The following is a 27324-nucleotide window of genomic DNA, read 5'->3' on the forward strand; positions in this document are numbered from 1 at the left end:
TGTTATGAACAGAGCTTGAGAAGCCATCAAGACAAGGTGATAAGTAGAGGAAAGTGGTTTAATCATTTAGAAAGAGAACTGGCTAGAAAATTCTTAGATTTCAGGGGAAGCTGAAAAGGCTGATATAAAGATATGGATGGCTTCTCCATAGAAGTTAGCTGCAGTCTTCAAAGATGAAGGCTATTGTACAAGATATGTGTAAGAGAAGTCACCTTTGAAATTCCTCCCTCAGAACTGACCAGTTACACTCATCACATCACCAACGAAAAATTTTGCCCCCACTGAACTGAATATCGAAGATTTCCAGGAACAGTGAGAACTTGCCAAGTCCGACTACGAAGGAATCTATTAGGAAAAGAAGACATTTTTGGTCTACACTTAAGTGGACTCACATTTTTAGGGATCAAACAATTAGTTTATACCTATACCCACACCCCAGATATTTTAAAATATAAATTTATATTGTATGTTTGGTTTTAAATATTAAATATAGGTTTGTCAAAGTGTATATCCAAAGCATGGGGTTTTCCTTTTCATGATTATGTGGTATTTTAATGATAGGAAATGGATTTTTAGGAACAAAACTCCAACTCAAGAGTCAACTGTGGAACGCCTTTAGCTGTCATCCAGAAATTTTATTGTAAATCTTGTGTCAGCAATATCTGCATTTCTAATTCCAGTCTGTCATTCTTTCTGAGGCACAGAGAAAGGAAGAGATGGGGTTAATGGTTACTAAGTACTAAGCATGAAGGGCCTTATTTAGTCTTTATAAACACCATTGTTAAATATTATCAACTACATTATTTTTAGGTATCTGAGGTGCAGGGAGATGTGCCCAGAGTCACTAAAATTAGTAATTGGCAGAACTGAGATTTAATTGCATGTTTATTTTCATGCGCTTCTCTGTCAATAATCAGTCCTACAAGAAGGTAATAATACAGCATTAAACTATTGATTTGTAAGTAACCATTGTGATTTTTATTTCTTTTTATTACCAAATATGCCTAGCTCAGTGCTGGGCACATAGTAGATGACCAATAGGGTAAGTGGGGAAATGGATAATGCATGAGGTTGGAACCTAAAGCACCAGGGTCCAGAGCCAACCCCCAGCTCAGTTACTGGATTCACCACTAACCAAATATGTACTCTTAGACAAGTCAGTCTCCTCAGATGGTAAAATAGGGATAATAAGACATATCTTCTAGGATGATTGTGCATAGTAATTGAGTTGATACTAGGAAATCACTTAGAATAATATCTGGTACCTAATAAGCTTGAGTGAATATTAGTTTTTACTATAGTTAATTAGACAAATTCTATCACTTTGCAGCTGTATGAACTTGGGTAAGCCTTGATTTCCTCATACGTAAAATATGGAAAAATAATTTACCTTGCACAGCTATTTTATTTAGCAAGCATTATCTTTTATAGTCTTTGCTCTGTGCTAGGTAATGTTCTATGCATTCTATAGGTGTTAATTTAACTTTCAGAGCAACCTAATGAAGTAGGTACCATTCTGATCCCCATTTTACAGATAAAGGAAAGTATGAGGTTAAATATTATTTTCAAAGTAATACAACTAGTAATGAACTGAAGTGAAATTCAAACCCAGACATGCTAGCTCCAGAGTCTGAGTTTATAATGACTTCCGTGCCATGGATGCAGTGAAATAATATTTGTAAAGCATCTGCCCTGTTTCCAATGCATATCAGGAGCTTAGTAGATGTCAGCTCTTCTCTCACCGTCTCAATAAATATCTTTTGAAATTCTGTGGAATACAAAACGATATGAATTCATTGGCTTGTCTACATGCTTTCATAAAATGTCTAAGTTTGTGTAATAACAGCATCCCTGTGTTCTTTGGGGGCACCGAGAAATATGTGAGCATTCCTCTCTCTGATTAGGCCCATCTTGGGTCATCTTGTCTGCTGACACGTTGGAATTCCAGGAAGCAAGACATCAACATGTAGTCATGTGTGTTCAGTGATGCCCTGTAGAGCAGCTGTCAGTGATGACAGTTTGGAGCAGAACAACTGGAGGGCAAAGCTGATGTTTCTAATGACTGAGAACAAGTCATGGAGATAAGGCAGCGGAAGGGATCACTCTGACAGCTGTGTGCACACCCCACGCTGCTGGTCAGGGTTTCTTAATGAGGATCCTGTAAAAATTTTAGGTGGAAAAATTCTGTGCTGTGCGACTCAGAGAACCTCAAACTGGATTATTATACATCATAGGATTTGGAGGAGAGGGTACGACTCCTCCAACAGCCCAGGGCCTTGGGGCCTGAGATTAATTGCCGTTGGGGATAACTCATTTTGTAACAGTTAAATGTGTATCATTTCATTGCATATCAGCCCCAGAGCTTGTTATCATGGCTCAGCAAAACCATCTGCAGCCTGGAGTCTCCTTATGGTAGGGGAGGGATGGGGGTTTAGAGGGATATTGAAGGAGGAATAATGACCTGTGGAACTCAAATGTTGAAAGTGAATAAATTAAAGAGAACCCTGTTCTTACTCTCTCTTACTCTTCCTAGTAGGTCTTTTATCAAGTTCTAGCTTTCTGAAAGATGTATCATTTTCCTCAGAAGACTCCAAGAAGAAATGGGGGAGCTGGGAGGAGTTGACGGGTGGATGGGTGTGCGGAATGACCCAGGGCTCTACATGTAGCCAGCTAAGTGCTGAGATGGTTTTGAACCCCTTCTCTATTTTTTCCCTCTTAGCTTTTTTTTTCTTTCTATTTTTTGCGAGTGAAAGAGGTGGGATGGAAGGATAGGAGAGGACAGAGGAGAGAGTAAGGAAAGTAGAGAGGGGAGATAATTTGGCACATTATATACAGTGTGAGTCTATCTAAAAAAATCTCTCTCTTTTGTTCATTTGTTTATTCTTTCCATATTTTTTAAATGGTAGAAACAGTATTCAGTATAGTAACTCTTTTGCTCTTTTCCAGTCCCTAAGTTTTACTCATACTTCTATAGAAGATTGAGTCATCTGCCATGTTAAAAACCATGACCAGATGAAATGTTGGCTGAGGACAAAAGAAATGTGCAATGGCTAACAGAAGGAAAAAATTATATATCAACATTGTCACATGACTATTTACAGAAAGGATCTTTCATAATTATGCATATTCTCATCCTTGCATGCATGTATATACACACACACACACACGCACACATACACACACATATATATAAGTAACTTTTTTCCTTTCCTTTCTCATCCCCCCTCAATTCCAAGATACAGTGGTTAACCTTATAATTTCCTATGTAAGTCATAGGCTGTCAAAGGAAGATTGCCTCTGAACTAGGAGTGACTATTCTCAGAGCTGAAGTGACATAGGGACACTTTCTTTTTAGGGAGCAGTGGAGTGAATCCTCAGTTGTCTGAGGGACAGTTGTATCACATTAGGGATAACATAATATTGTCTTTTTTTGGGAAGTTCTCATCTGGGATAAGAAAGGTGAACTGTGCTCATTTGTTTATTTTCAGCTCCGCATTGTTACCATTCTTTTCTAAGATCTCCTTTACAATACAGAGGAGAAGCCAGGAACCACATTTCTTGCAATCTTCTTTCTTGTATGGTTCTGGCTAGAGCTTGTCTATGAGAGCTTCTCAGGCCAGATATGGAAAAGGCAAAGTCATTCTTTAAAAACTGTTGGCGTCAGGTGTGGAGGCAGCTGTGGCTTCCCACTGAGCTCTTGAGGACCACCCACCTCACTGCTGCAGCCTGAGATGGTGGTGGCAGCTTCCCAAAGACCCAAGAATTTCAGCAGTTACCTGCTAGTGGCTTCCCTCACCTTTTCTCTTCCTGGTCTTGCAAAGTTTGTGTGAGACTCTAATTCTTATATGAAATTCTTAACTTTGTGTTAAGATTTTAATATATATCCCAGGAATACATGGAGAAGTTTTTTTTTTCTTTTTTCTTTTTTTACCTTTCCCTGATGAACCCCTATAGAGCTGAATGTCCTGGTACAGAGGCTGAGGTGGCCATTTGTCTCTTACACCACTCGATAACACCTGGCTTCTGACTGACTTGAACTTTTCAACACTCTGCCCAGCAGCGTTTGTTGCAGTGAATTCCCGTCCAAGTGCCAAGGTCGAAATGGCTAGTGGGAGAACAAGACAACAGTCTGGATTGTCTCACCACAGCTGCTGTGTGGATCTGATGACAAGAGAAGGGTCAGTCTGGAGTCCTCTGCTGTTGAATTAGCCCTGCTGTTGAGTTGGTGGATGTCGAGTAGGTGACCTTGGTTGGAAGTGCCAGCATCTCAACAGAGGCAGCTGAGAGTCTGCCGGGCCAGATGTTCTAAGAGTGGGCCCCTTTGGCTACTCTAAAAACTTTCCTTCAGGTAAGGACCTGGCTTCTGGTGGGTGCCAAACCTTGGCCTCTGGTTGTCCACACTGGGTTCAGACACAGATGGGCCTGTCTGATGGCTGGCGAGTGTGTGTGTCAGGAACCTCTGGCACAGAGTGAGGGCTCTGTGGAAGCAGTCATGAGCATGGACTCTGGAGGCTAATCACTGGCATTTGAATTCTGCTCCACCACTTACTAGCTGCATGACCTTGGGCACGTTTTTATAACTCTTTGGCCCTTAGTTTTATCATCTATGCAATGAGGATATTAATAACATCTGCCTTATAGAGATGGCAATCCAGTAAAGTGCTTTGAACAGTATCCAGCTCATAGTGGGTGCCATGTGAGAGTAAGCTATCATTATTATTATGCACCAAGGAGGGACAAGTTGGCACAACGATGGAGCCTTAGGGTAAGGGGGAGTGATTTCAAGGGCTGCATCCTTAGTCTAGGCTGCTGTGGACTCACCCCTGACTCAACTAAAAGAGAGATGTTCACTAACACTCTGAGAGGCAGAGGGGTCCTAACAGAATGAGGTGGTGGGGGGGTGGGCGGCAGTCTCTTTCTTGGCATAGAACACAGCCCAGCCGGGCAGCATGAGTTAGCACACATGTGCTCTGGAGCCTATGAGGCTTGCTGTTAGCTGCATGCCAGATACCTTGAGACTACCCAAAAGAGCTTAGGGGGACTTTGCAAAGGGTGAAAGTTCCCATTTTAGCAAGAAGTGTGAGAGTCTTAAGAGCTGGGTTATACTTACATCCGATACCAATCCCTTGGGTGGCAAAAGACCAAGGACTCTGGTGACAGGAGAACCGGGTTAGAATCCTACCTGTGACACTTACTAAATTGTAAATACTGGATTGTAGGGGCTTCTTATTCATTATAGAGTACACAGGATTCAGTACATGCATGAATGAGTTTAACATAGTGGAAACTCAGTTCCTCATCTGTAAGATGGAGAGAGTGTGATGACCATTAAAGCTGATGCAAGGTACCCAAAGCGCCCCCCCCCAAATATTAATTAGATTCCTTCTTTTGTATAGTAAATATTTAGTGTCTTGTTTAAAATAGAAACACGGTACATTTGTCGACTAAAATTGATTAATGCTGTTTAGCGCAACAAATGTACATTTGCCAAAGACTAGATCCTTTAAGAGAACATACCACTACAGGTTTTTTTCCAATTTGATCAATGCTTTTCAAGTGTCATTTATGACTAGATGATTTCTGATAATAATCAAAATACAGCTATTGGTCAGTACCATTAGATTTCAAGAGAGTAAAAGATTATAGATAGGTTACTAAAGAATTGAAACAGAGTATGATCTGACTTGGAAAAGCAATAATACTGGGAAAAATATTGATTTGGACCCAAAAATCATATAATGTAAACACTGTGTATTATTAAGCCTTTTCTTTCTATGCACATTTAAAGTGCTTTCTGACCGATCCTCTGCAGACAAACTTGGAATGGTGGAGTCTTTACTGCTTTTGTGTTCATGGCAGATTCTCAAGAAATGACCGAATGAGCAATGGAAAAGGGTCTATTCTATGCTTCTTCTCATTTCTCATCTTGATTCTTCACAGTCAACCCTCCAAGCTGTGCCCCTGGAAACCAGGTACCTAAACTTATTAAATTGGAACTTGAGTTTACATCCATCATGAAATCAATGAGCTGTAGTTTGCAAGTGGTTCCATTCCTCTCCTGCATTTCAAAATGCGTGGGCTTTGTTGTTGTCTTTTCTTCAGAATTAGAATAATCTTTGGTTAGTGTTTGGGTGATTGATATTGCTTGCTGTTTTACTGTTAGATAAGGGTGGGTATGCTGAATATAATTTTTTTGAAGGAGAACGAACCAAGTGTTATCAAATGTACTCCTAATGCCAGTATACTTTCATAGGACTTAATTATGCTTCACTGTCTATATTGAATCAAAGTGTTTATTTTTACATCTATTTTATAAGGCACAGTGTATAGTTAAGAGGAAAATCACTGCTTGTAAAATTTCTTCATTTCTGACATTTTTCAATTTTTTTCAAGATCAGGAAGACCTTTTCGCTCTGCAGAAAATATTATTTATTGACGTGGGATAAGTTTTCTATAAAAACAAGCCAGGGCTACTTAATATAAGCAGTATGGGGCTTATCAACTGAATGGCTTGAATAACACAACATATCAAAGTGTGAATCATCACTGTCAGACACAAGCTTTTAACAATTTTAATTGATATAATTATAATTGATATGCAATATGCCATACAACAAAAGTAGATACAATTACATTAAATATCAAAGAAGTTGCACATCTTTCCATCCTTAAATGATGTTGGCCAACTCACCCCAAGAAAGCAATCTGGTGTTGGTCTCTTAGCACTATAACCAATATCACCTAGCACTTTGAAATCAAAGTTGAAATGGTACATTTATTTGCCAAAAAGAAGTTAAAGGCAAAGAAGGTGAATCATCGTACAAATCTGCATCCGGCCCAGTTGCAAAATTCGTTTCCCAGATGCAAGGGATTGAACCATGCACCCTTGCAAGCAAGATGAAGGGCAAACAGATGACATCAAACTAAAATCAACTCCACAAAGGAACTCAGAAGACCCCAAGATGGTAAAGGCCAGAGGTCTATTTCTGTTAGTGTTCAGGTATCCATACCGTGCTACCCTAACCTCTTGAATCCTAACTCAACAGCCTGTGAAACCTATGTCTAGGGCCATCCTTCATATGGTGATGGAAACTAGCCTTTGTGGTCCCGAGCACAGTTAACCCTCAGTCAGTCAGCTACATTGTGGGGGGTAGCCTAGAGCTGAAACAGCTGTTTGATGTAGCTATGACAAAGCCGTTGTTTTATAGACAAGTAAAAATGACACACCAGTATGACAACAGATAAGAAACTGAGAGCACTTATATACTTGTGTAATACTTAAAATACTTAAAATGTCTATAAATATTTTTCTGAAGAAACTTAAAACACTGTAGACATGATTTCATTAATCCTCACAACACATTTGTAAGGTAGCATGGGTGAGGTCAATAAAAAAGCATCACCCTCATTTAAGAAATGATGGCACAGACATCCAAGGAGGGTAGGAGACTTTATTGGGGCCTCAGGAAAAGAAAACAAAATTGAATCTGCTATTTTATCATTTGCAAGCTGTAATCTACAAGAGGCTGCTTGCCTCCCTCCTGCTCTGACATTCCCTCTGATGCTTTGACTAGTCTTGTCCCTGGAGGGTATGTGGTTGTTTAGATCCACTGGAACTACTTCCCTTGGGTAGAGCTGGATAGACTCCTTGAGGTAAAGGTCGTCAATTATCCATATATATTTCAGGTGTGTGTGCATTGTGTACATGTGTGAAGCAAAGTTTGTTGAATTCGGTTGCTAAAATCCTTTGGCCAACTCAGAAATAGAAAAAATACATTTGGCAAAATCAGGTTCAACCCACTGGTACTTTATACTAATATAACAAAGAATGTTAGAGAGTTTTTTTTATAGGAAGCTGTCACCTTGCTGAACAGATCTGCTTTAGGTCCAAATCCCTGCCTTTGCCATAGGGATTTGGAAGTTAATCAGAGCAACAAATGCATCAAGTGCACAATCAATCCTAGCCTTCAGTAAGGAAAGATGCTGGCTGAGTCCATGGCTTATAACTGGTCAGGATTCCTTGGAAAGAGGCTGGTCCCTCTGACCCAGGATTTATGACGGAAGCAACATCCAGAAGTGCATCTATTTCTTCAAAGGTGTTTCATGGATATTTTGTCAAAATGTTTGTGACTGAGGGAGAAAAAATATATGTGGAGTGTCCTGTTTTTATTGACTCATCTTTTGCCAAACTGAAAGCCTATATAGGGAGTGGGGCCAGGAAAAAGGGACAATTATTTAGGTCAAGCTCAACCAGAGGAGTCATCATTGGTCATTCCTGACCATTTTTTATTTTTTGTTTTAAATAATAAGAGATATCTGAATTCCATTCCTTGTTACCCATTCCTGTTGTAACATACCTCTGGTGGTTGCTCATTCTCCTTTGGTACCTAAGGCATTTAGGAATAAATTCTTACCAGAGTGTGGAATGGCAGGTTTGTAGAAATGGCCTGGATACTGGTGTCTTTGATACCAGAGGGGTTTAGGACAGCACGGCAACTGTGGTTCACATGCCAGTACTTTGCTGGGCCGCAGCAAGTGACAGGTTGAGCTAAGGGTCAAGTTTCTGGAAACTAACAGAGTCATGGCAGCAAGTCCAAGTTTAAAAATAAAAGTTCACCAGTGTCAGGTTCTTTATGACATTGTCAAACAATATAACACATTTCAAAACAGGACCTAGTATATGTTTTCTACTCCACGAAATCAGAACATCAGTTGCTAATATCAGCTGTTATAGGAGGGCCGAGGTACAGCCATGAAATAAAGCTATCTCGAACACACAAGGAAATAAAAAGACAACCATGCATGCTCAAAACAACCCATCAGCCAACAAATTAAAAAGGATAAAAATGTAACAAATCATTTAATTTAGTTAAAAATCTGGGAGTCTTGTTCTGTCACAATGGGCAATTGCAATAAATTAGAATTCCTCAAACTCAGCACTATTGGGCCAGATAATTCTTGGTTGTGGTGGGCTATCCTGTGCATTGTAGGATGTTTAGCACATCCATAGCCTCTGCCCACTAGTAGCACCCTCATGTTGTGACAATCAAAAATCTCACCAGACATTTTCAAATGTCCCCAGGGTACAAAACTGCCTGTATTGAGAATCATTACAATAAATGGATACCTGTAAAAATGATCAGTTCATTCTCAAAATTTGTTATACAAGATTTTAAGACTATCTAACTAGGAGTTTTCATTTATTAAAGGGCAGAATCAGTAAAGTAAGTGTATGCAAAGAATAAATGGATTAATCACGGTGTCTTTTTCAAATGCCTCATGAGCAATTGCAGATAGACTAGTGCCTTAGAAAAATCGTCTTTAAAAACAGTTTACAGCCATTATCCGACAGACAGTAAGGCAGTGAACCAGTTGCTTTGTGGGGATAAAGCAAGGATTCTATGGGCTCCTCTGAGAAGTGGTTGCCTCTGATAGTTACTGAGAGCTGATTCCCATTTTCTTTAATGAGGCACTCAGTACATGTCAGCTTCCTCCCTCCTCCATTCACCCTACCGTACATTCACTCCACACTCCTCTCCCTTCCTTTTCTCTAACTAAGCTCATCTCATTGCTTTCTGTGGACCTACAACCCCACTGTAAGCTTGTGGGCTGGGAATCCAGCTGCTGTGGACTAGGACAGGCATCCTGGAGACAGGTGACCTGGAGGGGAGAACAGGTAGAGGGTACAATGAAATCTGACAGCAATCAGCTACTCTGCCCCTTGGCTGGCTGGCCTCCTCTGGAGCACTTTCTAGTTTCCCCTTTCATTAATTAGGCAGGTAAGAAACAGGCATCCTGTCAGACACAATCAGATAAATAGAGATTAAAAAGGAATCTGAGAAATTCCTGCTTCCTTACCTGCAGGGTGAAATCCTCCCAGAACTCATTTCTTTTCCCCTCATTGAGATTTAATGTAATTTTCTAAATAAAAGTTTAAGAAATCCACAAACAAAAAGTTCCCCTAAAAGTAACCCCCTGACAAAACAACTTGATTCCTCTTCCTCTGTCCTTTTTGCAGTGGGTCCTGTGGTGGGTACAGAAGCCTCCATCGCAGTGGTCTGGCTCCACTGGCTCAAGGTCGGCCCATTTCAGCTGCAACTCAGCCTCCACTCACCTTTATGTAATGGTTCTTTTCGTACCAGAAAGGGTAAGTTGTAGCATCCAGAGGAGAGTGAGGAAAACAAGATAACCAAACCAACAAAACAGGGCTTAAGATTGTCGCTCAATGCGCATCAGGTACTTGTCATTAATTCTATGGATAAGCACTTATAAATAAAGAGCAGTTATTCCTCATCCCAGGCCACGTTCCTTTGTTAGGAGTCGTCGTACAGAGGATTGTTGTAGTTTCCCCAAGACCCATAATCGTGATCATCCAGAAGCCTTCCATAGGAGGAATGCCTGGTGAGAAGGAGAAGAGGGTTACGGTTATTTAGAGAAGTTGCCCATCCGTAGACAGCCTGGTGCTCTGCAGCCTGAACTGAGGAGGTTCACAGAGCCAACAAGAGGGAAGCCAGGATCTTCACTATGACAACCTCTTGGCGACAGACTCATCAACTGTGGAGGCCCCAGTCTATAAACACCCTATAAGTTACCAATGATCAGCTGGAAGCCCAAGCGACGCCTTTTGTTGAGATCAGCAGAGTCCTGTCTGTCTCTCCGTGCCCTCCAGTGCTGGAGGAGGAAGCCCCATTCCCTTGGCTATTTTATAAGAAGTAATGGGAAAGGGAAGGTTGCATTCCTGTCATTTTGACTTAGGTCCTGAATTTAATTTTCCCTGAAATAATAATGCCACAACCACAGCCACTGTTGCTCTCACCACCCCTCCTGATATTTACATATTGTTTTATTATCTACAAAATGCTTCTATGTTCTGTTTCTACTTGATCCTCAAAATAAAGCCATGAGGCAGATATTGTTTATCCTTGTTTCTCCAATGAGGAAATGGGGCTCAGAGACGTTGATTGACATGCTCAAGGTCACCCAACTGAGCTATGACTCAATCCCTCACCTCCTGGATCCAGTGCTCTGTGCTCAGTTTCTTAGAGTCTGATTAGCATCTTAGTTGAACTACGATATGGCTTTAACAGTCTTTGGTGGGGTATTCTGGGAACTTGTTCCACAATTAATATTATGTCTTTAATAAACTGAAGTTAGATTGTTCTCATTCCTTTGTTCAAAATCTTTGAGTGGCTCCTCCTCTCACACAGAGTAAAAGCCAGTCATTACATGGATTGCAAAGCTCTACAGGATCTGGCTCCTGTTACTTTTCTGAGCGCATCAGCTACTATTCCAGTCCCTCTCACTCCCTCTGTACCAACCACTCTGGCCTCCTTGCACTTTCCCTTCATACCTGGCACACTCTTGCCTCAGGGCTTTTACACTTATTGTTCCCGTAGCTTGCAACAATTGTCCTCCATGTCTCCACATAGCTCATCTCCCCATCTCCTTCAAGCCTATGCACAAATGTCACCTTCTCAGTGAGGCCTTCCTTAAGAACTCAATTTAAACTTGTGCCCCCTCTCCCCGAGCACTCCCTGATTAATTTTTCTCATAGAAGTCACAATCTTCTAACAGACTTATTTATTTTGTTTTCACCTCTCTCCCCTAACTAGATTGTAAGTATGGGTCATTTGCCAATTTTGTTTGTTCTTGGCTCTATCTCCAGCATCTAGAAGAATATCTAGCACCTAGTAAGTCCTCAATAAATAAAATAAATGTTGGTGGAAGAAAGAGTGACTAGAAAAAAATATATCATGAAAAGCCAGTCTGCTCACAAGATGAGAGCTTCCTGGAGAGGATTATGGTCATTTTAAGACCATAAGAACTAATGACAGGATTGGGAAAACTTCACAAATGAGCATATGGTGCTTCTGAGGTTCATGTTAATGTGTGAATTATTACACCTTGCCATCAGAAATCAGCTATGCTATATATAGTACAGATAAACATTCCCAGTTCTCCTAATTTTTGTCTCAGCTAGATATGAAAATTAAATGAAATGAAAATACAATCTGAGAGGCATGAAAAACATTTGCTGTCCTTATATCTGTTGCTAAAATAATTGTCGTCACTCTCTGAAGCTTATTTCTATCTGTCAGGTATTTGAAAAGAAGTGATCTGTTGAAAAAAACCAGACGCTTGATGTGCTGGTTTCAAAATTTAGCCTTCAAAATTCTGATTTCTGTCCTGAAGGCTGGCTTAGCTGACCCAGTCTATATGCCTAAAACCTTGAGGATATTCCACAATTATGTTTTGTTTTCTTTAAAGGTTCACATTCATTTCTGCAGGTATAAGAAGGCAAGAGATCACAAATAACACACCACTGATTTTCTGATTGACAGGAATGGGGAGGCCAGTTTTGGTAGACTGGGCCACTAGTCATTGCCAATAGTACCCCACATTTAAAATTTCTAATTCCAATCAAATTCTTTAATGGAATAATTGAGAAATGGAAGGTATAGAAAGCTATAGAAAGTAAAAATCTGGGGATTACAAAACTGGATCCGGGCCCAAATTTCAGTATGACTTAGTGTTGCAAGCCTGGCCAACGTTTACCTAATAAACATGTTCCTTTATTGACAGGGTATTCCTGCCTCAGCTTTGTATGGTAAGTTACTTTCTCACAGCATTTTTATATCTATCATATGATTTTATTCCCATAAGATGTCAGTAGGGCCAATAGATGTATGTCCTTGAATGTGTTTTTAACCTCTCGTTTCTTCAGCTATAAAATGGAGAAACTTAAAAAAAAACTTCATTAAGGTTATTGGGAGGATTAAATGAGGTAATATGTATAAAAGGCCAGGTACATAGTAATGCACAATAAGTGTTTGACAATGTTGCTTTTTAATTTTTATTATAATGAAACTTATACAAGCATATGACGAATCTGCAAGTAATTAAAAAAAAAAAAAAAGACATTCAGTATCAATGAGCCTTCCTCCCACAAGGAACTCCTGAAACTACTCCTCAGGCACAGTTATAAAACCAGCTTCTTATATTATTGTTATTTGAATTAAAAAAAAATTATTATCATGCTGGAGTGAGGTTGGAGGATTAAAAATCTTCTGGTCACCAGGTTTTACTGATAATGGTTATTTTAGGCAAGACTATTTGATCAGAGCTATACCTCAGTCTGCTGTATTAGAAGAGACATCTGCTATACAAACACTAGTAAAAAAAAAGAAAAAAATGAATCTTTCATTTTTCTTTGCCTTCTCATTCGAATGAACAGTGACTCGAGCAAATTACTGATAAATGAGGAAAGCAAAGCAAGAGATATAGATAAACCATATTTAGAGATGTACTGAACCCATAGAGCTTGTTTTAATATATTAATGAACCTAAACAAAAAACATAGGGCATGCTGGGATTCAAGCCAAGTTGGGATAAATTCTATCATATTATAGAAAGGGTAAGACACAAACACACACATACACATACATGGGGTAAAGGAGGGGAAAGAGAGAGATAGAGGTAGGGAGAGAATAATTAATGATCACTTTAAACTATCTAGGTCAAAACTTCTTAAAGCGCGTCATGTTTTAGATGGAAATGAGGGGGGAAGATTTTCAAACTGGTGTTTGTGGAACCTAAGAGGTGGAAAACTCCCATTCGGAAGATCAGGAAGGAGGGCCTCAAGGAATCTCGATGACTGTCTATGTGATTTAATGGTAGAGCTGTTATGAAAACTTAGGTCTCCCAGCTCTATTACACAACATTGCTTCATCTAATTTCAATCTGAATAGCAATCTGTACGAGTGACATCATTGTCAGGTGAAAGCAGTTTTGTTTACTCAATTTCTTAGGGAAGACTGGCATTCGTCCAATACAGCTCTATTTCTACTTGCTGTGCCTTGGCTCCCTTAGATGGTAAACCTCTTGGGGGCAGATTATGCCTTATGTTTCTTCTTATTTTCTGAACATCTAATATGCTGCTCTTAGTGCAATGGTTCTTTTATAAATGTTTGATGATAGCTGTGTACTCCAGTAGCACGTAAATAGTACACATGGAGTTTGTTTGGTTGTTGCCAGCAGAGAGTAGTATGTCTTGTGGCAATTAATTGTGGCAAAGTGAAAATATCTTATTAAAGAACACAAAGGATCAAAGCCACCATTTCAACCTTAAATATAGGAAGAGGAAAGAGAATTACAGCTAAATTCCTCCCATGTGACAGTGTGTCTTTAAGCACTCAGCACAGTGCTCATAGTCCCTTTTAATCAATGGCACTGTGCTTATCATCAATATTATTTTACTGTATTGCATGGTTTAGTTAGCTAAAAGCAGAACCTGCGTGGACAAAATAGGGAATAATTTATGTTGTCGTTGCCTCATTGCTTCCTTCTCAAGTGGTTTTGCTCTAATAGGAAGCAGCTCTCCCACTTCTCTTCTCAATTGGTGATGCATTGTTGATGACAACTGGTATATATAGTGGCAACACTGCTTTAGGCCTTCTCCACCGCTGTGAAGTGATACCTAGTTTAAGGTAACTGTAGCATTAATACTTAGTGGAACTCAATTGTCTTTGAAAATGAAGGAGATTTTACTTTTCTTGTGTTGAAACAAACATTTTAGAAAACACCTTCTCCTTTCTAAGTTTCAACCCCAGTTCCCCATTAAGGCTCCAACTTTATTACTTTTCCTCCCCAAACCCTCTCCTCTTTAGTTAAGTGAGCCTTTCCATTCATTTATTAGTGCTTATTAGGTGCAAAGAAGGAAGGATACAAAGATAAATAAGATATGGCTTAGTGCTGGGAAAACACAGCTGAACCCGTAGCTCATTAGTCATTATAATTAAGCCTTAGACACTTATCATCCATTAGCGAGGCTAGATTGGTGCAGCTGTCACTGTCTCCCTTGTTTCCGCTGGTGGCTTTCTTTCTCTGAATATCATTTCCCTGCCTGGATCTTTCCAGTTAACTATTCATTGAAAACTTACCATCCATCAGGCTCTATTCTGCTGTCCTAAGGGAGCTTATATTCTAGTGGGGACAGACACAAAAAATAAGACATGAAAAATAATATGTCAGGTGGTAATAAATGTAATAGAGGAAAATAAAGCAGGGAAGTTCTGGGAAGTGAGGAATTCCAAATGGGAGGTGGGGATTATAATTTTGAATACAGTGACCAGGGAAAGTCTCACTAAGATGACATTTGAGCAGACACATAAAAGAGATGCAGATGAGCCTCAAGTGGATGCCTGAGACAGACACTCTACAGACAGAGAGGACGCCAAGTGCAAATGCTCTGGGGCAGGAGCAGAGAACACATCTGTATGGTAGCTGCTGAATTATAATTTTTTAAAAATAAACTTTTGTATTGGAATGATTTTAGGTTAAGAGAAAGACTGCAAAGATCAATATACCCTTTACCCAGCTCCCCTTGTCGTTAACCTCTTAAATAACCATGGCACATTTTTTAAAACTAAGAAATTGACATTGTGAACTACAGCTTTGACGCTAAGAAAGCTGTGACCATCAGGGGTGATTTTAACCATTACCGTAGCAAATTAGTGGCAGAGTGAGTATCATAATTCAGGAATTCTATCTGTTCTATCTTCCTTTCATCAGAATCCCAATGATGGAAATGTTTCTAAATGTTCACTTTCCAAGTGCTCTTTGCATAGTCTGAGTTTCCTTTAAAAAACAGTGACTTTCAAACTTATCTTAAATACCTACCTCTACTTTTAAGGGGCAGATAAAGTTTCTTGTTTACTTTACTTTTAAGTTATCTGCCAGATATCATACTTGCAGACACTCATCACAGAACAGGCTTGCACACTGGAACACTTCCCTATTTGTAAACAGGTTCAGAGTCACGAGGTTACCAGTGCAAGTGTAATGTTTAACAGATCCCCGTGGCTTCCCCTTCTCTAAACCTAGTTTCTCCTGATTTGGAGGAAATGAATACTGCTTCTGCACCCTAAACTTGCCTACCTAGAATCTTTCACTCAGGCAAGAAATATTTATAAAGCAACTATTATATGCCAGGTACTGCTCAGGGCTTTACATCTTTCTGGTGGAGGAGACTTGGCAGAGAACAAGACGATTCCAGTCCAGGGAAGTGAGTGGTACGAAGGGTGTGTGTGCAGCAAGGAACTCGCCATGGAGAGGGTGGGGAGGGGACTTCCCAGAGGGGCTCTCTTTTGGGTTGGACAACTTGGAATCAGTCAGATAAAAAAGAGGTGAACCAAATACCTCCGACAGAGGGATCACTGTGTTCAAAGTAACAGAGGCCTGAAACAGCAGGGCAATCTACCTGAGAAACTCTAGAGCAAGGTATTTGGAGTGTTAGGAGATGAGAGCAGAGCAGGGTTACTCAGGTGTTTGCTCTTGGACCAGCAGTGTTGGTATCACCTGTGAGCTGGTGAGAAATGCCGATGCACGGGCCCCATCCCGACCTACTGAAGCAGATCTGATGAGGATGAGACCTAGGAAACTGTATTTTTAATAAGCTCTCCCATTGATTCCCATACACATTAAAGGTTGAGGACCAGTGAGGTAGACCTGCAGAATGCCAAAAGCTGATCTAAAAAAGTCAACCTGTAGATCACAAATTCTAGAAGATCTTAGCCTTTATGGCTGGCTGGGCCTACTCTTTAAACCTAACAAAAACCAGAAGGAATCTAGTTCTATAAAATATAATCACTAGAAGACTTAAAGCAAAACATGTGACTTCTAACAAGATGCCTTCAGACCCAGGCCCTGTAGTGTCTATAAATCAATATCACATTTATTTTTGTGAAGGGAACAGCCGTGTTGTCTGTCTGGGTTACTAGCACACCTAATTATAGCAGCATCCATGTTACTGGTGATTGCAGATACGGTCTCCTGCACAGGAGATTATCTCGTGGCTGAATGGTTTTGAGCCAATTTAAACAAAACAAAACTGACTTACCTCATTCTTCAATCACAACTAATTAAAGACACCTTTCTGCAAGAGGCAGGCAAGGCTTTGCTTTCTTTTAAAGTTTCACATAAGCCCTGGAATAAATACTGCTCAGAGATCGTTTCTCTTTATGAACATATAACATGGATGCAACTTCACAGGCCTTTTGAAAAAGCACAATTGAAACTGCGCAAATGGAACATTAGAAAACTGAGCTGCAGTGCCATCTTTCTCCTTCTAGGATTCCCCTCTCCTTTGAATCTTTGATGCCTACTGGATGGGACTTTTTGCAGCCACCGTTTTTCTGAGTACCTAAGAAGTAAGCATCATTTTAATAAGAATGGTTACAATAATAGCAGTAGTTAATGCTTCCATCGCCCTCCTCTAGCACCTGTCACTGAAGGTTTATCTGTATCATACTTAATCCTCATAACAATCCTGAGTTAGGTATTAGTATAGTCCCATTTTACAAACGGAGAAACTATGCACAGAATGATTAATAAACTTGTTCCAGAGTACATGTCCTTAACCAGTATGCAGTCTATTTCCTCCACATACTCTCCACTCATTACATCAGTTTCAAAATGAACTGGAAAGATAGGTATGATTAGCTCTATTTTTGCAGGTAAAGAAATTAAAGACCGGGGTGATTGTAATTTGCCCGAGGCCACCTAAATAGTAAGTGGAACTTGACCACAAAGCCCATGTTCCTCCTTCCACACCACACTGCTGCTGGCTAAAATGGGGGACCCACCGATAATAGAGGAGAACCCAGGGCAATTCATTTCTAGAAGCAACATCAAAAGTGGCTTAGATCTCAGAAAGATATGGTTCTCCAGGCAGGGGACACTGTGATAAAACTAGGGGTCATGGTCCCCAAAGAATAGGAGTGTTAAAAACAGATGCCTAATGTTTACCAATGCCTTCGGAGGGAATTAGAGCTTGGGAAGAAAGTGAAACTACTGAGCTACTGTTAGCAGAGCTTACAAATCATGCCCTTTTTCTGGTTGCAAGGCTGTGCTTTTTAAGTGGACCTTTCTTTTACGTTAGTAGGGATGTAGCCCAGGGTTTCAGGCCAGATGCTAATGGCTCTCTCATGGCCTGTGATTTCAGTCAGCTGCTACTCTAGCCAAGTGAGCTACAGGACCACAGACAACAGACTTCTTGTTATGTCATTGTTCTCAGAAATCTGGGATGACAGGAATGAAATAAATTTCCATCCAAGGCAAAACTCAGCCTTAAGTACACACACACACACACACACACACACACACACACACACACACACACACACAATTGTCAATTGAGCCAAACGTATTTGATGAATGATTAGTGGGACTTTCCAAGAATCTGGCAAAATAACACTTGAAGGGGTTTAGCACAGCTTTAAGATTCATGAAAATTATGAACCTACTTGTTATCATTTTGCCAAAATAACAGCAGCAGAGTGGGGTTTTCCTTAGGGGGTTTCTAAACAGGGATTTGGTCACTTTATGCATCCTTAAGTTTGTAGTGCCAAAGATAAATAGTAGCCTTATATCTGTACCACTGGGGGCCTTTCTACATTTTAGAGGGAGGATATATATGGGAGGGAGAAACTATGACCCGTTCAATTTAATCACTCATCGAATTTATACAATGTTGAGAATGCCTGAAGAAAATATGCTTTACATTTTTAAAATAAAATATTATTTCATTTTAATCAGCACTTATTAGAATCAATTTTAATAGCCTACTAATAAAATTTTCCAAGCACAGTAAGTTCTGTGATGGCAGGACTGTGTCTCATTACTGATGTGAACCCCACGCTTAGAAGAGTACCTGGCACACGGCTAACACTCACTATCATTAAGCAACTGTCCTACTGTTGGGGTCACTTCCAGTTGACCACTTTGATAATATGATGATGACAATGATGATGATGATTATGATGGCAGGGATATGTACTTGCGAAGCAGTGTCTATTAATCTCCTAGCAATGCTACTGAGTAGTTAAAATTTTCGCCCTTATTTTACAAGGGAGGGAAGTGAGGGTTAGTGAAGCTGCGTCACATGCTCGGGTCACACTAGCACCTGCTACAAAGTGGTAGAGCTGGGATTCGAACTGAGGTCTCTCTGCTGTGGAGTCTGAACTATTAATCACTGTTCTAGACTGCCTGTCTATAGTCAATGGCAGGTTCGAGATGGTAAATGTGAATTCTTGTCTGAAATCAAGAGGGAGAATCCTTAGGTTTTTCGACATTATTTTTGGCGAGTGTGTGGCAAGAAGAAAGAATTTCTATTTCTTCCTTCTTTCCAGTGGAGGTAACATTTTTGGTGACACAGCCCTTCCGAAACTCACCACTGGTGAGTCCAAAATGACTCTAAGTTAATCCGTAAATCCCTTTTTTGGCGGGGGGGCCCAATGCAAAGAAAAATTTCGTTACAAAGTGCGAATGAGGTTCCAAGACTAGTTTGTAAAAGCCAATTTAACTCATAATAAAAATACAATATATCTGCAGTGATAAACTAGTAATTAAACCAATGAAAAAGAGTGCCATTCAGTAAGATATAATTCATAAAATTAAGTTTGCTGCTCAAGGAAATATAGACTTAACGAAGAGATTTTTTTAAAATAGGAAGGAGACCTAATGATGCTTTTATAAAGGCTTTTAAACACAGGTAGCACTGGCCCTTTAATTCCAATTTCTCTTCAAAACCTGTTTTTCCTATTCTTTGAACCTTAGATGCAGGTGATATTGCAGGGCATTCTTATACTTGACACCGACATTAGATTGATTTGGTGCACATTTAGAACAAAAGATGGAGGGAGATAAAAGGGAGGGAGGAAGGAAAAGTTCCCTAGTGGGCGTTGGAGTGGGCTGGGGTGACTAGAGGAGATGAAAGAGGGTGAGGAGAGAGGGCAGCAAAGGGGATGTGTGCATAAAGATGAGAAACTAAATACACGAGCTACACCTGGGGAACGAGGACAGGAGGGAAGGACAGGGTGTGCACACCCTCTTGAGGAAGAAGAACAGCTATGGGGAAGAGAAGTCAGGAGCGTACGTGTGTGACTGCGTAGCCTTATGCCCTGTTGTTCACTCATTCGATTTATCGAGCATCTTTGTTGTGCTCACAGATAAAGTCTGGGCTCTCATGGAACTTACATATTTGTCAGGAAAAGGAACATAAACAAACAAATATATATATAAAATAGACAGGTAACAGGCAGGATAAAAGTAAGAAAATAAATAATGGGCATCAAACTGGAAGGCAAGTCTTCTGGAGGATGTGATGTGAAAGCCATATATGAGGAAGAGTTAGAAGCAAAGCATTTCAGGGAGAGGGACCAAGAAGAGCCAAGGGCCTGGAGAGAAAAAGAGCCTGGTGTATTCTAAAAATCGGCTAGAAAACCTGCATGACTGCAGCCCAGTAGTTAAGAAAGAGAGACAGATGTGATGAGAGAGAAGAGGTAGGCAGGGATGGGTCCATGAATGAGCTTGGAAGGAGTTAGGATTCGATTCTAAGTGCCTGGGGAAGCCACTGGGGGCTTTTAAGGGAGGGAGTGAGGGGGTCAGAGGAGCTTCCGTAAAGGGCTCCTGCTGTCGGGAGGCAAACGTGTTAGAGGTCAGGGAGTGGCTGTGCTCATCATGGCAGCACATGTCCTTCTGCCTCTTTTTATGTGAACTGCACAGACTGGCAAATAAGACTGTCACTTGCCATTTGGTATTTTACAGCCGGAAGGACATTCAGTGTGAGTAATGTGATTTTGAGACTGGGATTTCACAGAGCGGTAGACAAAAGTGGAAGCTCACAGAGTACTGCAACTTTCTATTTGGCTAAAATAAAAAGAAGTGAAAACTCAGCTACCATCTGTGATCACCTTCATTTCATAACAAAAGATATTTTAAAACCAAAGCTATAAGGACATAATCTCGGGGTGGGGGGACCAATTTTATAGAAAACGCTGCACTTTCCTCATATTTTCAACAGTTTGCTCTAGTGCCAGAGAGAATGTCCTTACAGGCTGGTACACATCCACACATCAGTGTTCAGAACTTCAGTATTTAGGGACCATCAAACCCACCCTCTCTCCCATTTCACAGATGAGACAGCTTGAAGGTCAGGAGTCGTGGCTCCCTCAGGGTGATGGGGTGAATTAAAGGCAGAGAGCCAGGGCCTCAGTCTCTGGACTCCATTACATAATCATGCTGTGTATTTCAGCTTATTTATTCTGCTTTGCCAAGGTTCAGGTACTGTACCATCTATTCTCGTCCAGTGTGGAGGACACTGGCCATTTTCACTTCTCTGCCAATATTTCTGAGAGCTGAGATACTTATTAAGAAATAAGCACTCAGCAAAACAGCTCTCAGCCTGGAACCCAACAAAATGGAATTCTTTTTTTCATAAAGAAGAGTAAGGTGCCTCTCACCTGATCTTCAGATACGCTGCAACTCCAAACACCAGCACCACCACGGCAACGACGGCCACTGTAATGGCAGCGATGCTGCCTGTGAAGGAGGAAAGGCAAAGGAGAGAAGATGAGGGAGTGTATTCATTCCAGATCCTTCTGAAGTCAGAGCTAGAACAAAACTCAGGGTCTTAATTCTTTTTACCAAAATGCTCTTTTCACGCTAAATGAAGTTCAGTAAATGGCCAGTATTTATTAAGTCTGTTTGGCTGGCCAGGAGATCAGAGAACAGTCTACAATAATATTTGATTATTTTTAAATAATAACACCAAGCTATTTCTGCTGCTGCTGTTTGCTGGAGTAAGGGATTTAAAATCTCCCAATTTTATTTTCTTATTTTATAAGCTCTGGCTCCTCTTCTCACCATTTGCAAAATATTGGGAGACTCAGGATGTTTTATTCAAGGGTTACTCCAAAGTAATGTGGTTGGTTTTCAAATAAACTAGAATCATATAGCTATATAAGCACTGTCCACTTCAAAAGAACCATTTTGGTAGGAGATGCTCTAATTTTAATGATGCCATCAAATCAAAGCATTTTTAAAATTCCTTATTGGGAACTGTGTCCAGTTTTCATTCTTGAAAGGTAAATTTGATTTTGTAGAGAATAAAATCAAGTCTGGTATAAAAATAAGGTCAAGTCTAGTAGGTAACAGTAGTTTTTATTTGTAGAATTAACCCAGTGCAATTATAAAGTAATGTGAATATTTTATTGTATAGTTTGAAATCTGGTTCTAAAGGCAACTACTAATGGGCAGTTAAAAAAAAACCCAAAAAACCCTTTGAGCATGTAGCCATCTAAGAATAACCTATTGCTTCCAAAGATTACTACTTTGAAGCACAACAGTATTTTTGTGCGAGCTTTGGACTAATGTATATACTTCAGTTTTATTTCACCTTAGAAATGCCAAGAATCAATTAGGGTCTTGTCCCCTATAGTTAAAGTGGCTTTTTGGCACTAATGCTGATGTTAGGGACCCCGTTTATTCTTTCAGGCCACAGAGAAATTATTTACTACTTCAACAAATAAACCAGACTGTGAAACACACTGGAAGGAGCATCAGTGGTCTGGAGTCCAAATGTATGGATTCAAGTGTGGTTCCACCATGATCAGCTATGTGACCATGAGCTATTTACTTAGCCATGTCCACTTGTGTACCACTCACCTGCAGTAACGAAAGAAGAGCTGCTCTGCTCTCTCTCGCAATTTTTGGAGGATTAAATGCGATGCCATGTGCATTAAGCTAAAGTCCTCTCCAAATGTACCACCCTGGACTGGAGCCCGTCTCTTATAGACTATGTCTCAAAGGTGATGAATCTGTCCCACATTTTTGGAGATTTATCGTTTGTAGATTATTTTACTATTCCTCTTTTTATTTTTCTCGTCTCTTATGAATGGCTTTTGTATACTGTTCTTGTCATTAGCCCTTCCACCAAAGGAATTAGAGTAGAGCTAAGAAGCAAATCAGTCTACTAATTAACTCTTTAGTAACTCCTCAGAAGTTTTGGGTGAGAGAAGGCTATGTCAGTGATCCATGCCCCAACTGGTTATAATTTCTAAAAGAAAGCAAGTAGGTTCATTGCTTACATAGAGATTAAGATAATAGCTTAATGTGTCCGATTGACCACTTCAGAGCTTCTACACTTCTGGACACTCACACGCCCGTCTCCTCACTCCTAGAATCCTTTAGAGTATGATCGGTACATTTCTTTTCTCTTTTTTATTATTGTAAAGATAGAATTATGACACTAAATGCTCAAATGTGCAGACCAGATCAAACAGAAAAAGTTTCAGGTCAGTTCCCATTACGAAAAGGCTCCACTCCTACTTTGAAAGGCCGCACTTAGCTTCTTGGCCTCCAAACTGTGCTGAAATTAGAACAATTCAAAGTTCAATGAAGCCTCTTAACAGCTCTGTTAGGAGCTTGTGAAACAAGGATTATTATTGCAAGGTAAAGTGATGAGAGTATTTCAAGATTCAAAAAGATACAGTGATTGCAATTAGGAGCAATTTTTAAAACTGACCTTTTAATTTAATCCCCTACCCTTTTAAGAGTTGGAGAAAAGAAAGAATATAGTTGATTTCCTTGTAAGACCCTTCTCTCTTGCTCCAGGGATAGTTTAATATAGGAAATTGTAGGTTTGACCTTTTTCAAAGTTTCTTCCCTAACTCCGAGCAGTTGGATCTCCTTCAGCTTTCTGCGATGTACTGAATTTATTTATATACCACCTCTTTCTAAAGATAAATCGGGCAGTTCCCCAACTCGAGTGCTGCTTTTTTTTTTTTTTAAACAGGTGATAGAGTGACCTGCTTCTCCTCTATGTGACCGGTGGCTGTCTAGTCTCAGTGTTAACAACAGTCTTCAAATGGGGCTCTTTAAGGCCACCTTTTCTTGTTCACAGAGGATAGCCCATGCAAGCAGAGCTAGAATTAACAGGTGCTTTTCTACTTGATGGGCTCTTGAGGGCAGCTAGGCAAAGGGGCCCTTCTGAGGGCTTGATATTGCCCAATATGAGGCTAATGCATGGCAGGTAAAATATATTGAAATTGCACTATGGACCGTTTTGTTAACTATTCTGCCACACATCAGCTCTCCTGAGGGGCTAGGGGCCTGATAAAGGTCTTCTAGTTCCAGAAGACCCTGGCTCCCCTGGCTGGCAGCCTTAATGTGTCCGATTGACCACTTCAGAGCTTCTACACTTCTGGACACTCACACGCCCGTCTCCTCACTCCTAGAATCCTTTAGAGTATGATCGGTACATTTCTTTTCTCTTTTTTATTATTGTAAAGATAGAATTATGACACTAAATGCTCAAATGTGCAGACCAGATCAAACAGAAAAAGTTTCAGGTCAGTTCCCATTACGAAAAGGCTCCACTCCTACTTTGAAAGGCCGCACTTAGCTTCTTGGCCTCCAAACTGTGCTGAAATTAGAACAATTCAAAGTTCAATGAAGCCTCTTAACAGCTCTGTTAGGAGCTTGTGAAACAAGGATTATTATTGCAAGGTAAAGTGATGAGAGTATTTCAAGATTCAAAAAGATACAGTGATTGCAATTAGGAGCAATTTTTAAAACTGACCTTTTAATTTAATCCCCTACCCTTTTAAGAGTTGGAGAAAAGAAAGAATATAGTTGATTTCCTTGTAAGACCCTTCTCTCTTGCCCCAGGGATAGTTTAATATAGGAAATTGTAGGTTTGACCTTTTTCAAAGTTTCTTCCCTAACTCTGAGCAGTTGGATCTCCTTCAGCTTTCTGCGATGTACTGAATTTATTTATATACCACCTCTTTCTAAAGATAAATCGGGCAGTTCCCCAACTCGAGTGCTGCTTTTTTTTTTTTTTTAAACAGGTGATAGAGTGACCTGCTTCTCCTCTATGTGACCGGTGGCTGTCTAGTCTCAGTGTTAACAACAGTCTTCAAATGGGGCTCTTTAAGGCCACCTTTTCTTGTTCACAGAGGATAGCCCATGCAAGCAGAGCTAGAATTAACAGGTGCTTTTCTACTTGATGGGCTCTTGAGGGCAGCTAGGCAAAGGAGCCCTTCTGAGGGCTTGATATTGCCCAATATGAGGCTAATGCATGGCAGGTAAAATATATTGAAATTGCACTATGGACCGTTTTGTTAACTATTCTGCCACACATCAGCTCTCCTGAGGGGCTAGGGGCCTGATAAAGGTCTTCTAGTTCCAGAAGACCCTGGCTCCCATGGCTGGCGACCTTTATCAGGCCCCTAGCCTACAACATCTTATGTCCTGAGCTCCCTGTCACCTCTATAGCAGCTGCTCCCTTTAGAAGCAGCCAGGACCTTCACTCTGGGAAGTTCCACACCTCAGGGCATTGCAGTTTGAACATATGAAGGGTAGCTGAGCCAACATTAGCACAACTTTATATGGTAACTGAAAAAGGCTTGATTTCCTCCTTGTGAAAACAAATGTCATTTCCCCCTGAGTTCTATTTAAACTAAACTGGAACTCCCCTTCTCCTCCTCCTCTTTCTTTTTACAAGGTGGGGCAGAGAGAGAGAACATGAGGAACATGTGGCTTTGCCGTATGAGGAAGATGTGGACGCTTGGTGGGTAGCGCACTGGGAATGGAGGTGGCAGGGTGGCTGGCACCACAGTCCTTCCTCGTTAGGATCTGGAGTTATACACTGGGTGTGACTCACACTGTAAAGCCCTGCAGCCAAAAGAAATTAAAAGAGAATTGGAGGAAACTTATCTGCATATTTTATAAACCAAGATCCAAGAATATTCTACCCTGGTTCTGCCTGACCAGAGGGCTGTTGAAGATCCATGAGCCAAGGCCTCCTTGAATTCTGGGCTTCTCTGAAGGTTGGGCTTTCTCAGGGTGCCATTTTGTCACATTCACAACAACCCAGAACAACAACAACAAGAAAAAACAGGCTGAAGAATAACCTATTCTACATTTGCAGGTGGTTACTTTGGACTGGCACTGCGCCAAGAACTTTATAGTTATCATCTGACTTCATTCTCTATTACAATGAATTATTTTCATTTTATGGATGAGAACGTTAAGGCTCAGAGAGATTAAGAACTTAATTCAAGTTTTACAATCTGGTAAATGATTAAGCTAACATTTGAACCCAGGGTTCGCATTTTTAATCATTGGTATACTGTTTACTTCCCTGGCCCTTTTCTCAGCTTGGCCAACTCCTACTCTTTCTTCATGACAACCAAATATCAACCTTTCTGAGAAGCTTTCCCGACACCTGCAAGCAAATTACAGTGTTGTTGTGTGTCAGCTCTTTGCGTCTGTTCTTTCAAACACTTTGTGTTGTGTTTATGAGCTTCCCCAGGCAGAGTCAGTTCATATTCATCTTGCATCTCTTTCCCCTTCCTCCTGCACTCTTAGTACCAGCCACAGTCTTAGCCCATAGTGGGTACTTAACTCATTTGTTTAATGTCAAGTGAATAAATGGAATACTGGCAGAAAAAAAAAGGTAAGTGGCAGTTTGAGCTCAATCACTGTGCTAAGGAAGTTCCCAAGCAGGAGGCTCCTGTCCATCTTGGAATCCCCTGCTCCAGGTCTTACCTGAGTATTTACTCCCAAGACTCTACAGCTATAGTCCACCCACCACGGCTTGCAAGTCCCCGTGGACTACAGAGGTGCAGGGGAGTTACTTTAGGAGTAACTGTCTGCATAAAATCAGAAAATATCCTTGAAGTAGCCAGAGCAAACTCCCAGAAGGCCGTGACCTGGTCAGACCTGGTCAGACTAACCAAGGAGGTCATTACTTGACCCGCTGTGACTCTGTCCTGTGCCCTGTGCTGTCCTGGAATAAACTATGGCGTCATTTTACGGGGTCTTTCTCCCCACTTCTGCCTCTCACAGCGCAGACAAACTCCCTCTCTTTATCGCTCTCCTACTCATGCTCCAGACACAGGGAGTCTTCCACATTCAGAAGGGGCTCTGCTGCTTTCCTAAAGATGCCCTCCTGTCTTCCTGGGCTTAGCCTGGGCTTAGTAATATCCCCAAACGTCCCGTGTTCCTCTGGGACTCTTCTCATTGAGGCATTTTCTTTTTTCTTCACTTTAAACTTCCTCTACCCTCTTTGGCAAGATCATGTGCAAAATGACAATAGTAGGGTGCGATGGGGTGAACCTGAACAAGCTCGAAAGAAAGAGCCTTCCTACGCTATTCCAAAAGTTGTTATTGTTCTGAGAGAGCTGTGGCTGGAAGATGTGGGAAGTTTCCAGGGGCGACAAAAAGGTGTCTTGCTCCCATCTGTAGATGACTCCTGAATTACATCCTCCTTGGAATTTCAAGAGTCAGCTTATTTAGAATGCACGTGTAAGTACTTTGACCAAGTTCCTGATTATGGGTGTGCATACCTGATCTATTTTAAGTCTTTAACAACCCTCTTGCCTGTTTTTCAATATTCTTCCTCTTTTTTTCCCCTTCCTGGTCCAGAGAGTAGGTGAGAAATGGAGACTAGAAGCAGATGGCCACTTCAGAGTGTGTGGC

General features: G+C 40.6%; 1 protein-coding gene across 1 annotated transcript in view; it reads right to left on the reverse strand.

The window, feature by feature from the left end:
- Nucleotides 1-6556: 6556 nt before the first annotated feature.
- PARM1 (prostate androgen-regulated mucin-like protein 1) overlaps nt 6557-27324 on the reverse strand; it is a 97734-nt gene continuing 76966 nt past the window's right edge. The window contains exons 3-4 of the mRNA XM_006907651.3: nt 21300-21378; nt 6557-10398 (exon numbers count right to left, since the gene is read on the reverse strand). Of these exons, the coding sequence (XP_006907713.1) occupies nt 10314-10398; nt 21300-21378 (164 nt within the window). The 3' untranslated portion in view covers nt 6557-10313. The remainder of the gene's footprint in view (nt 10399-21299; nt 21379-27324) is intronic.

The sequence above is a fragment of the Pteropus alecto genome, unplaced genomic scaffold (genome assembly GCF_000325575.1).
Source record: "Pteropus alecto unplaced genomic scaffold, ASM32557v1 scaffold161, whole genome shotgun sequence".
Classification (NCBI taxonomy): domain Eukaryota; kingdom Metazoa; phylum Chordata; class Mammalia; order Chiroptera; family Pteropodidae; genus Pteropus; species Pteropus alecto.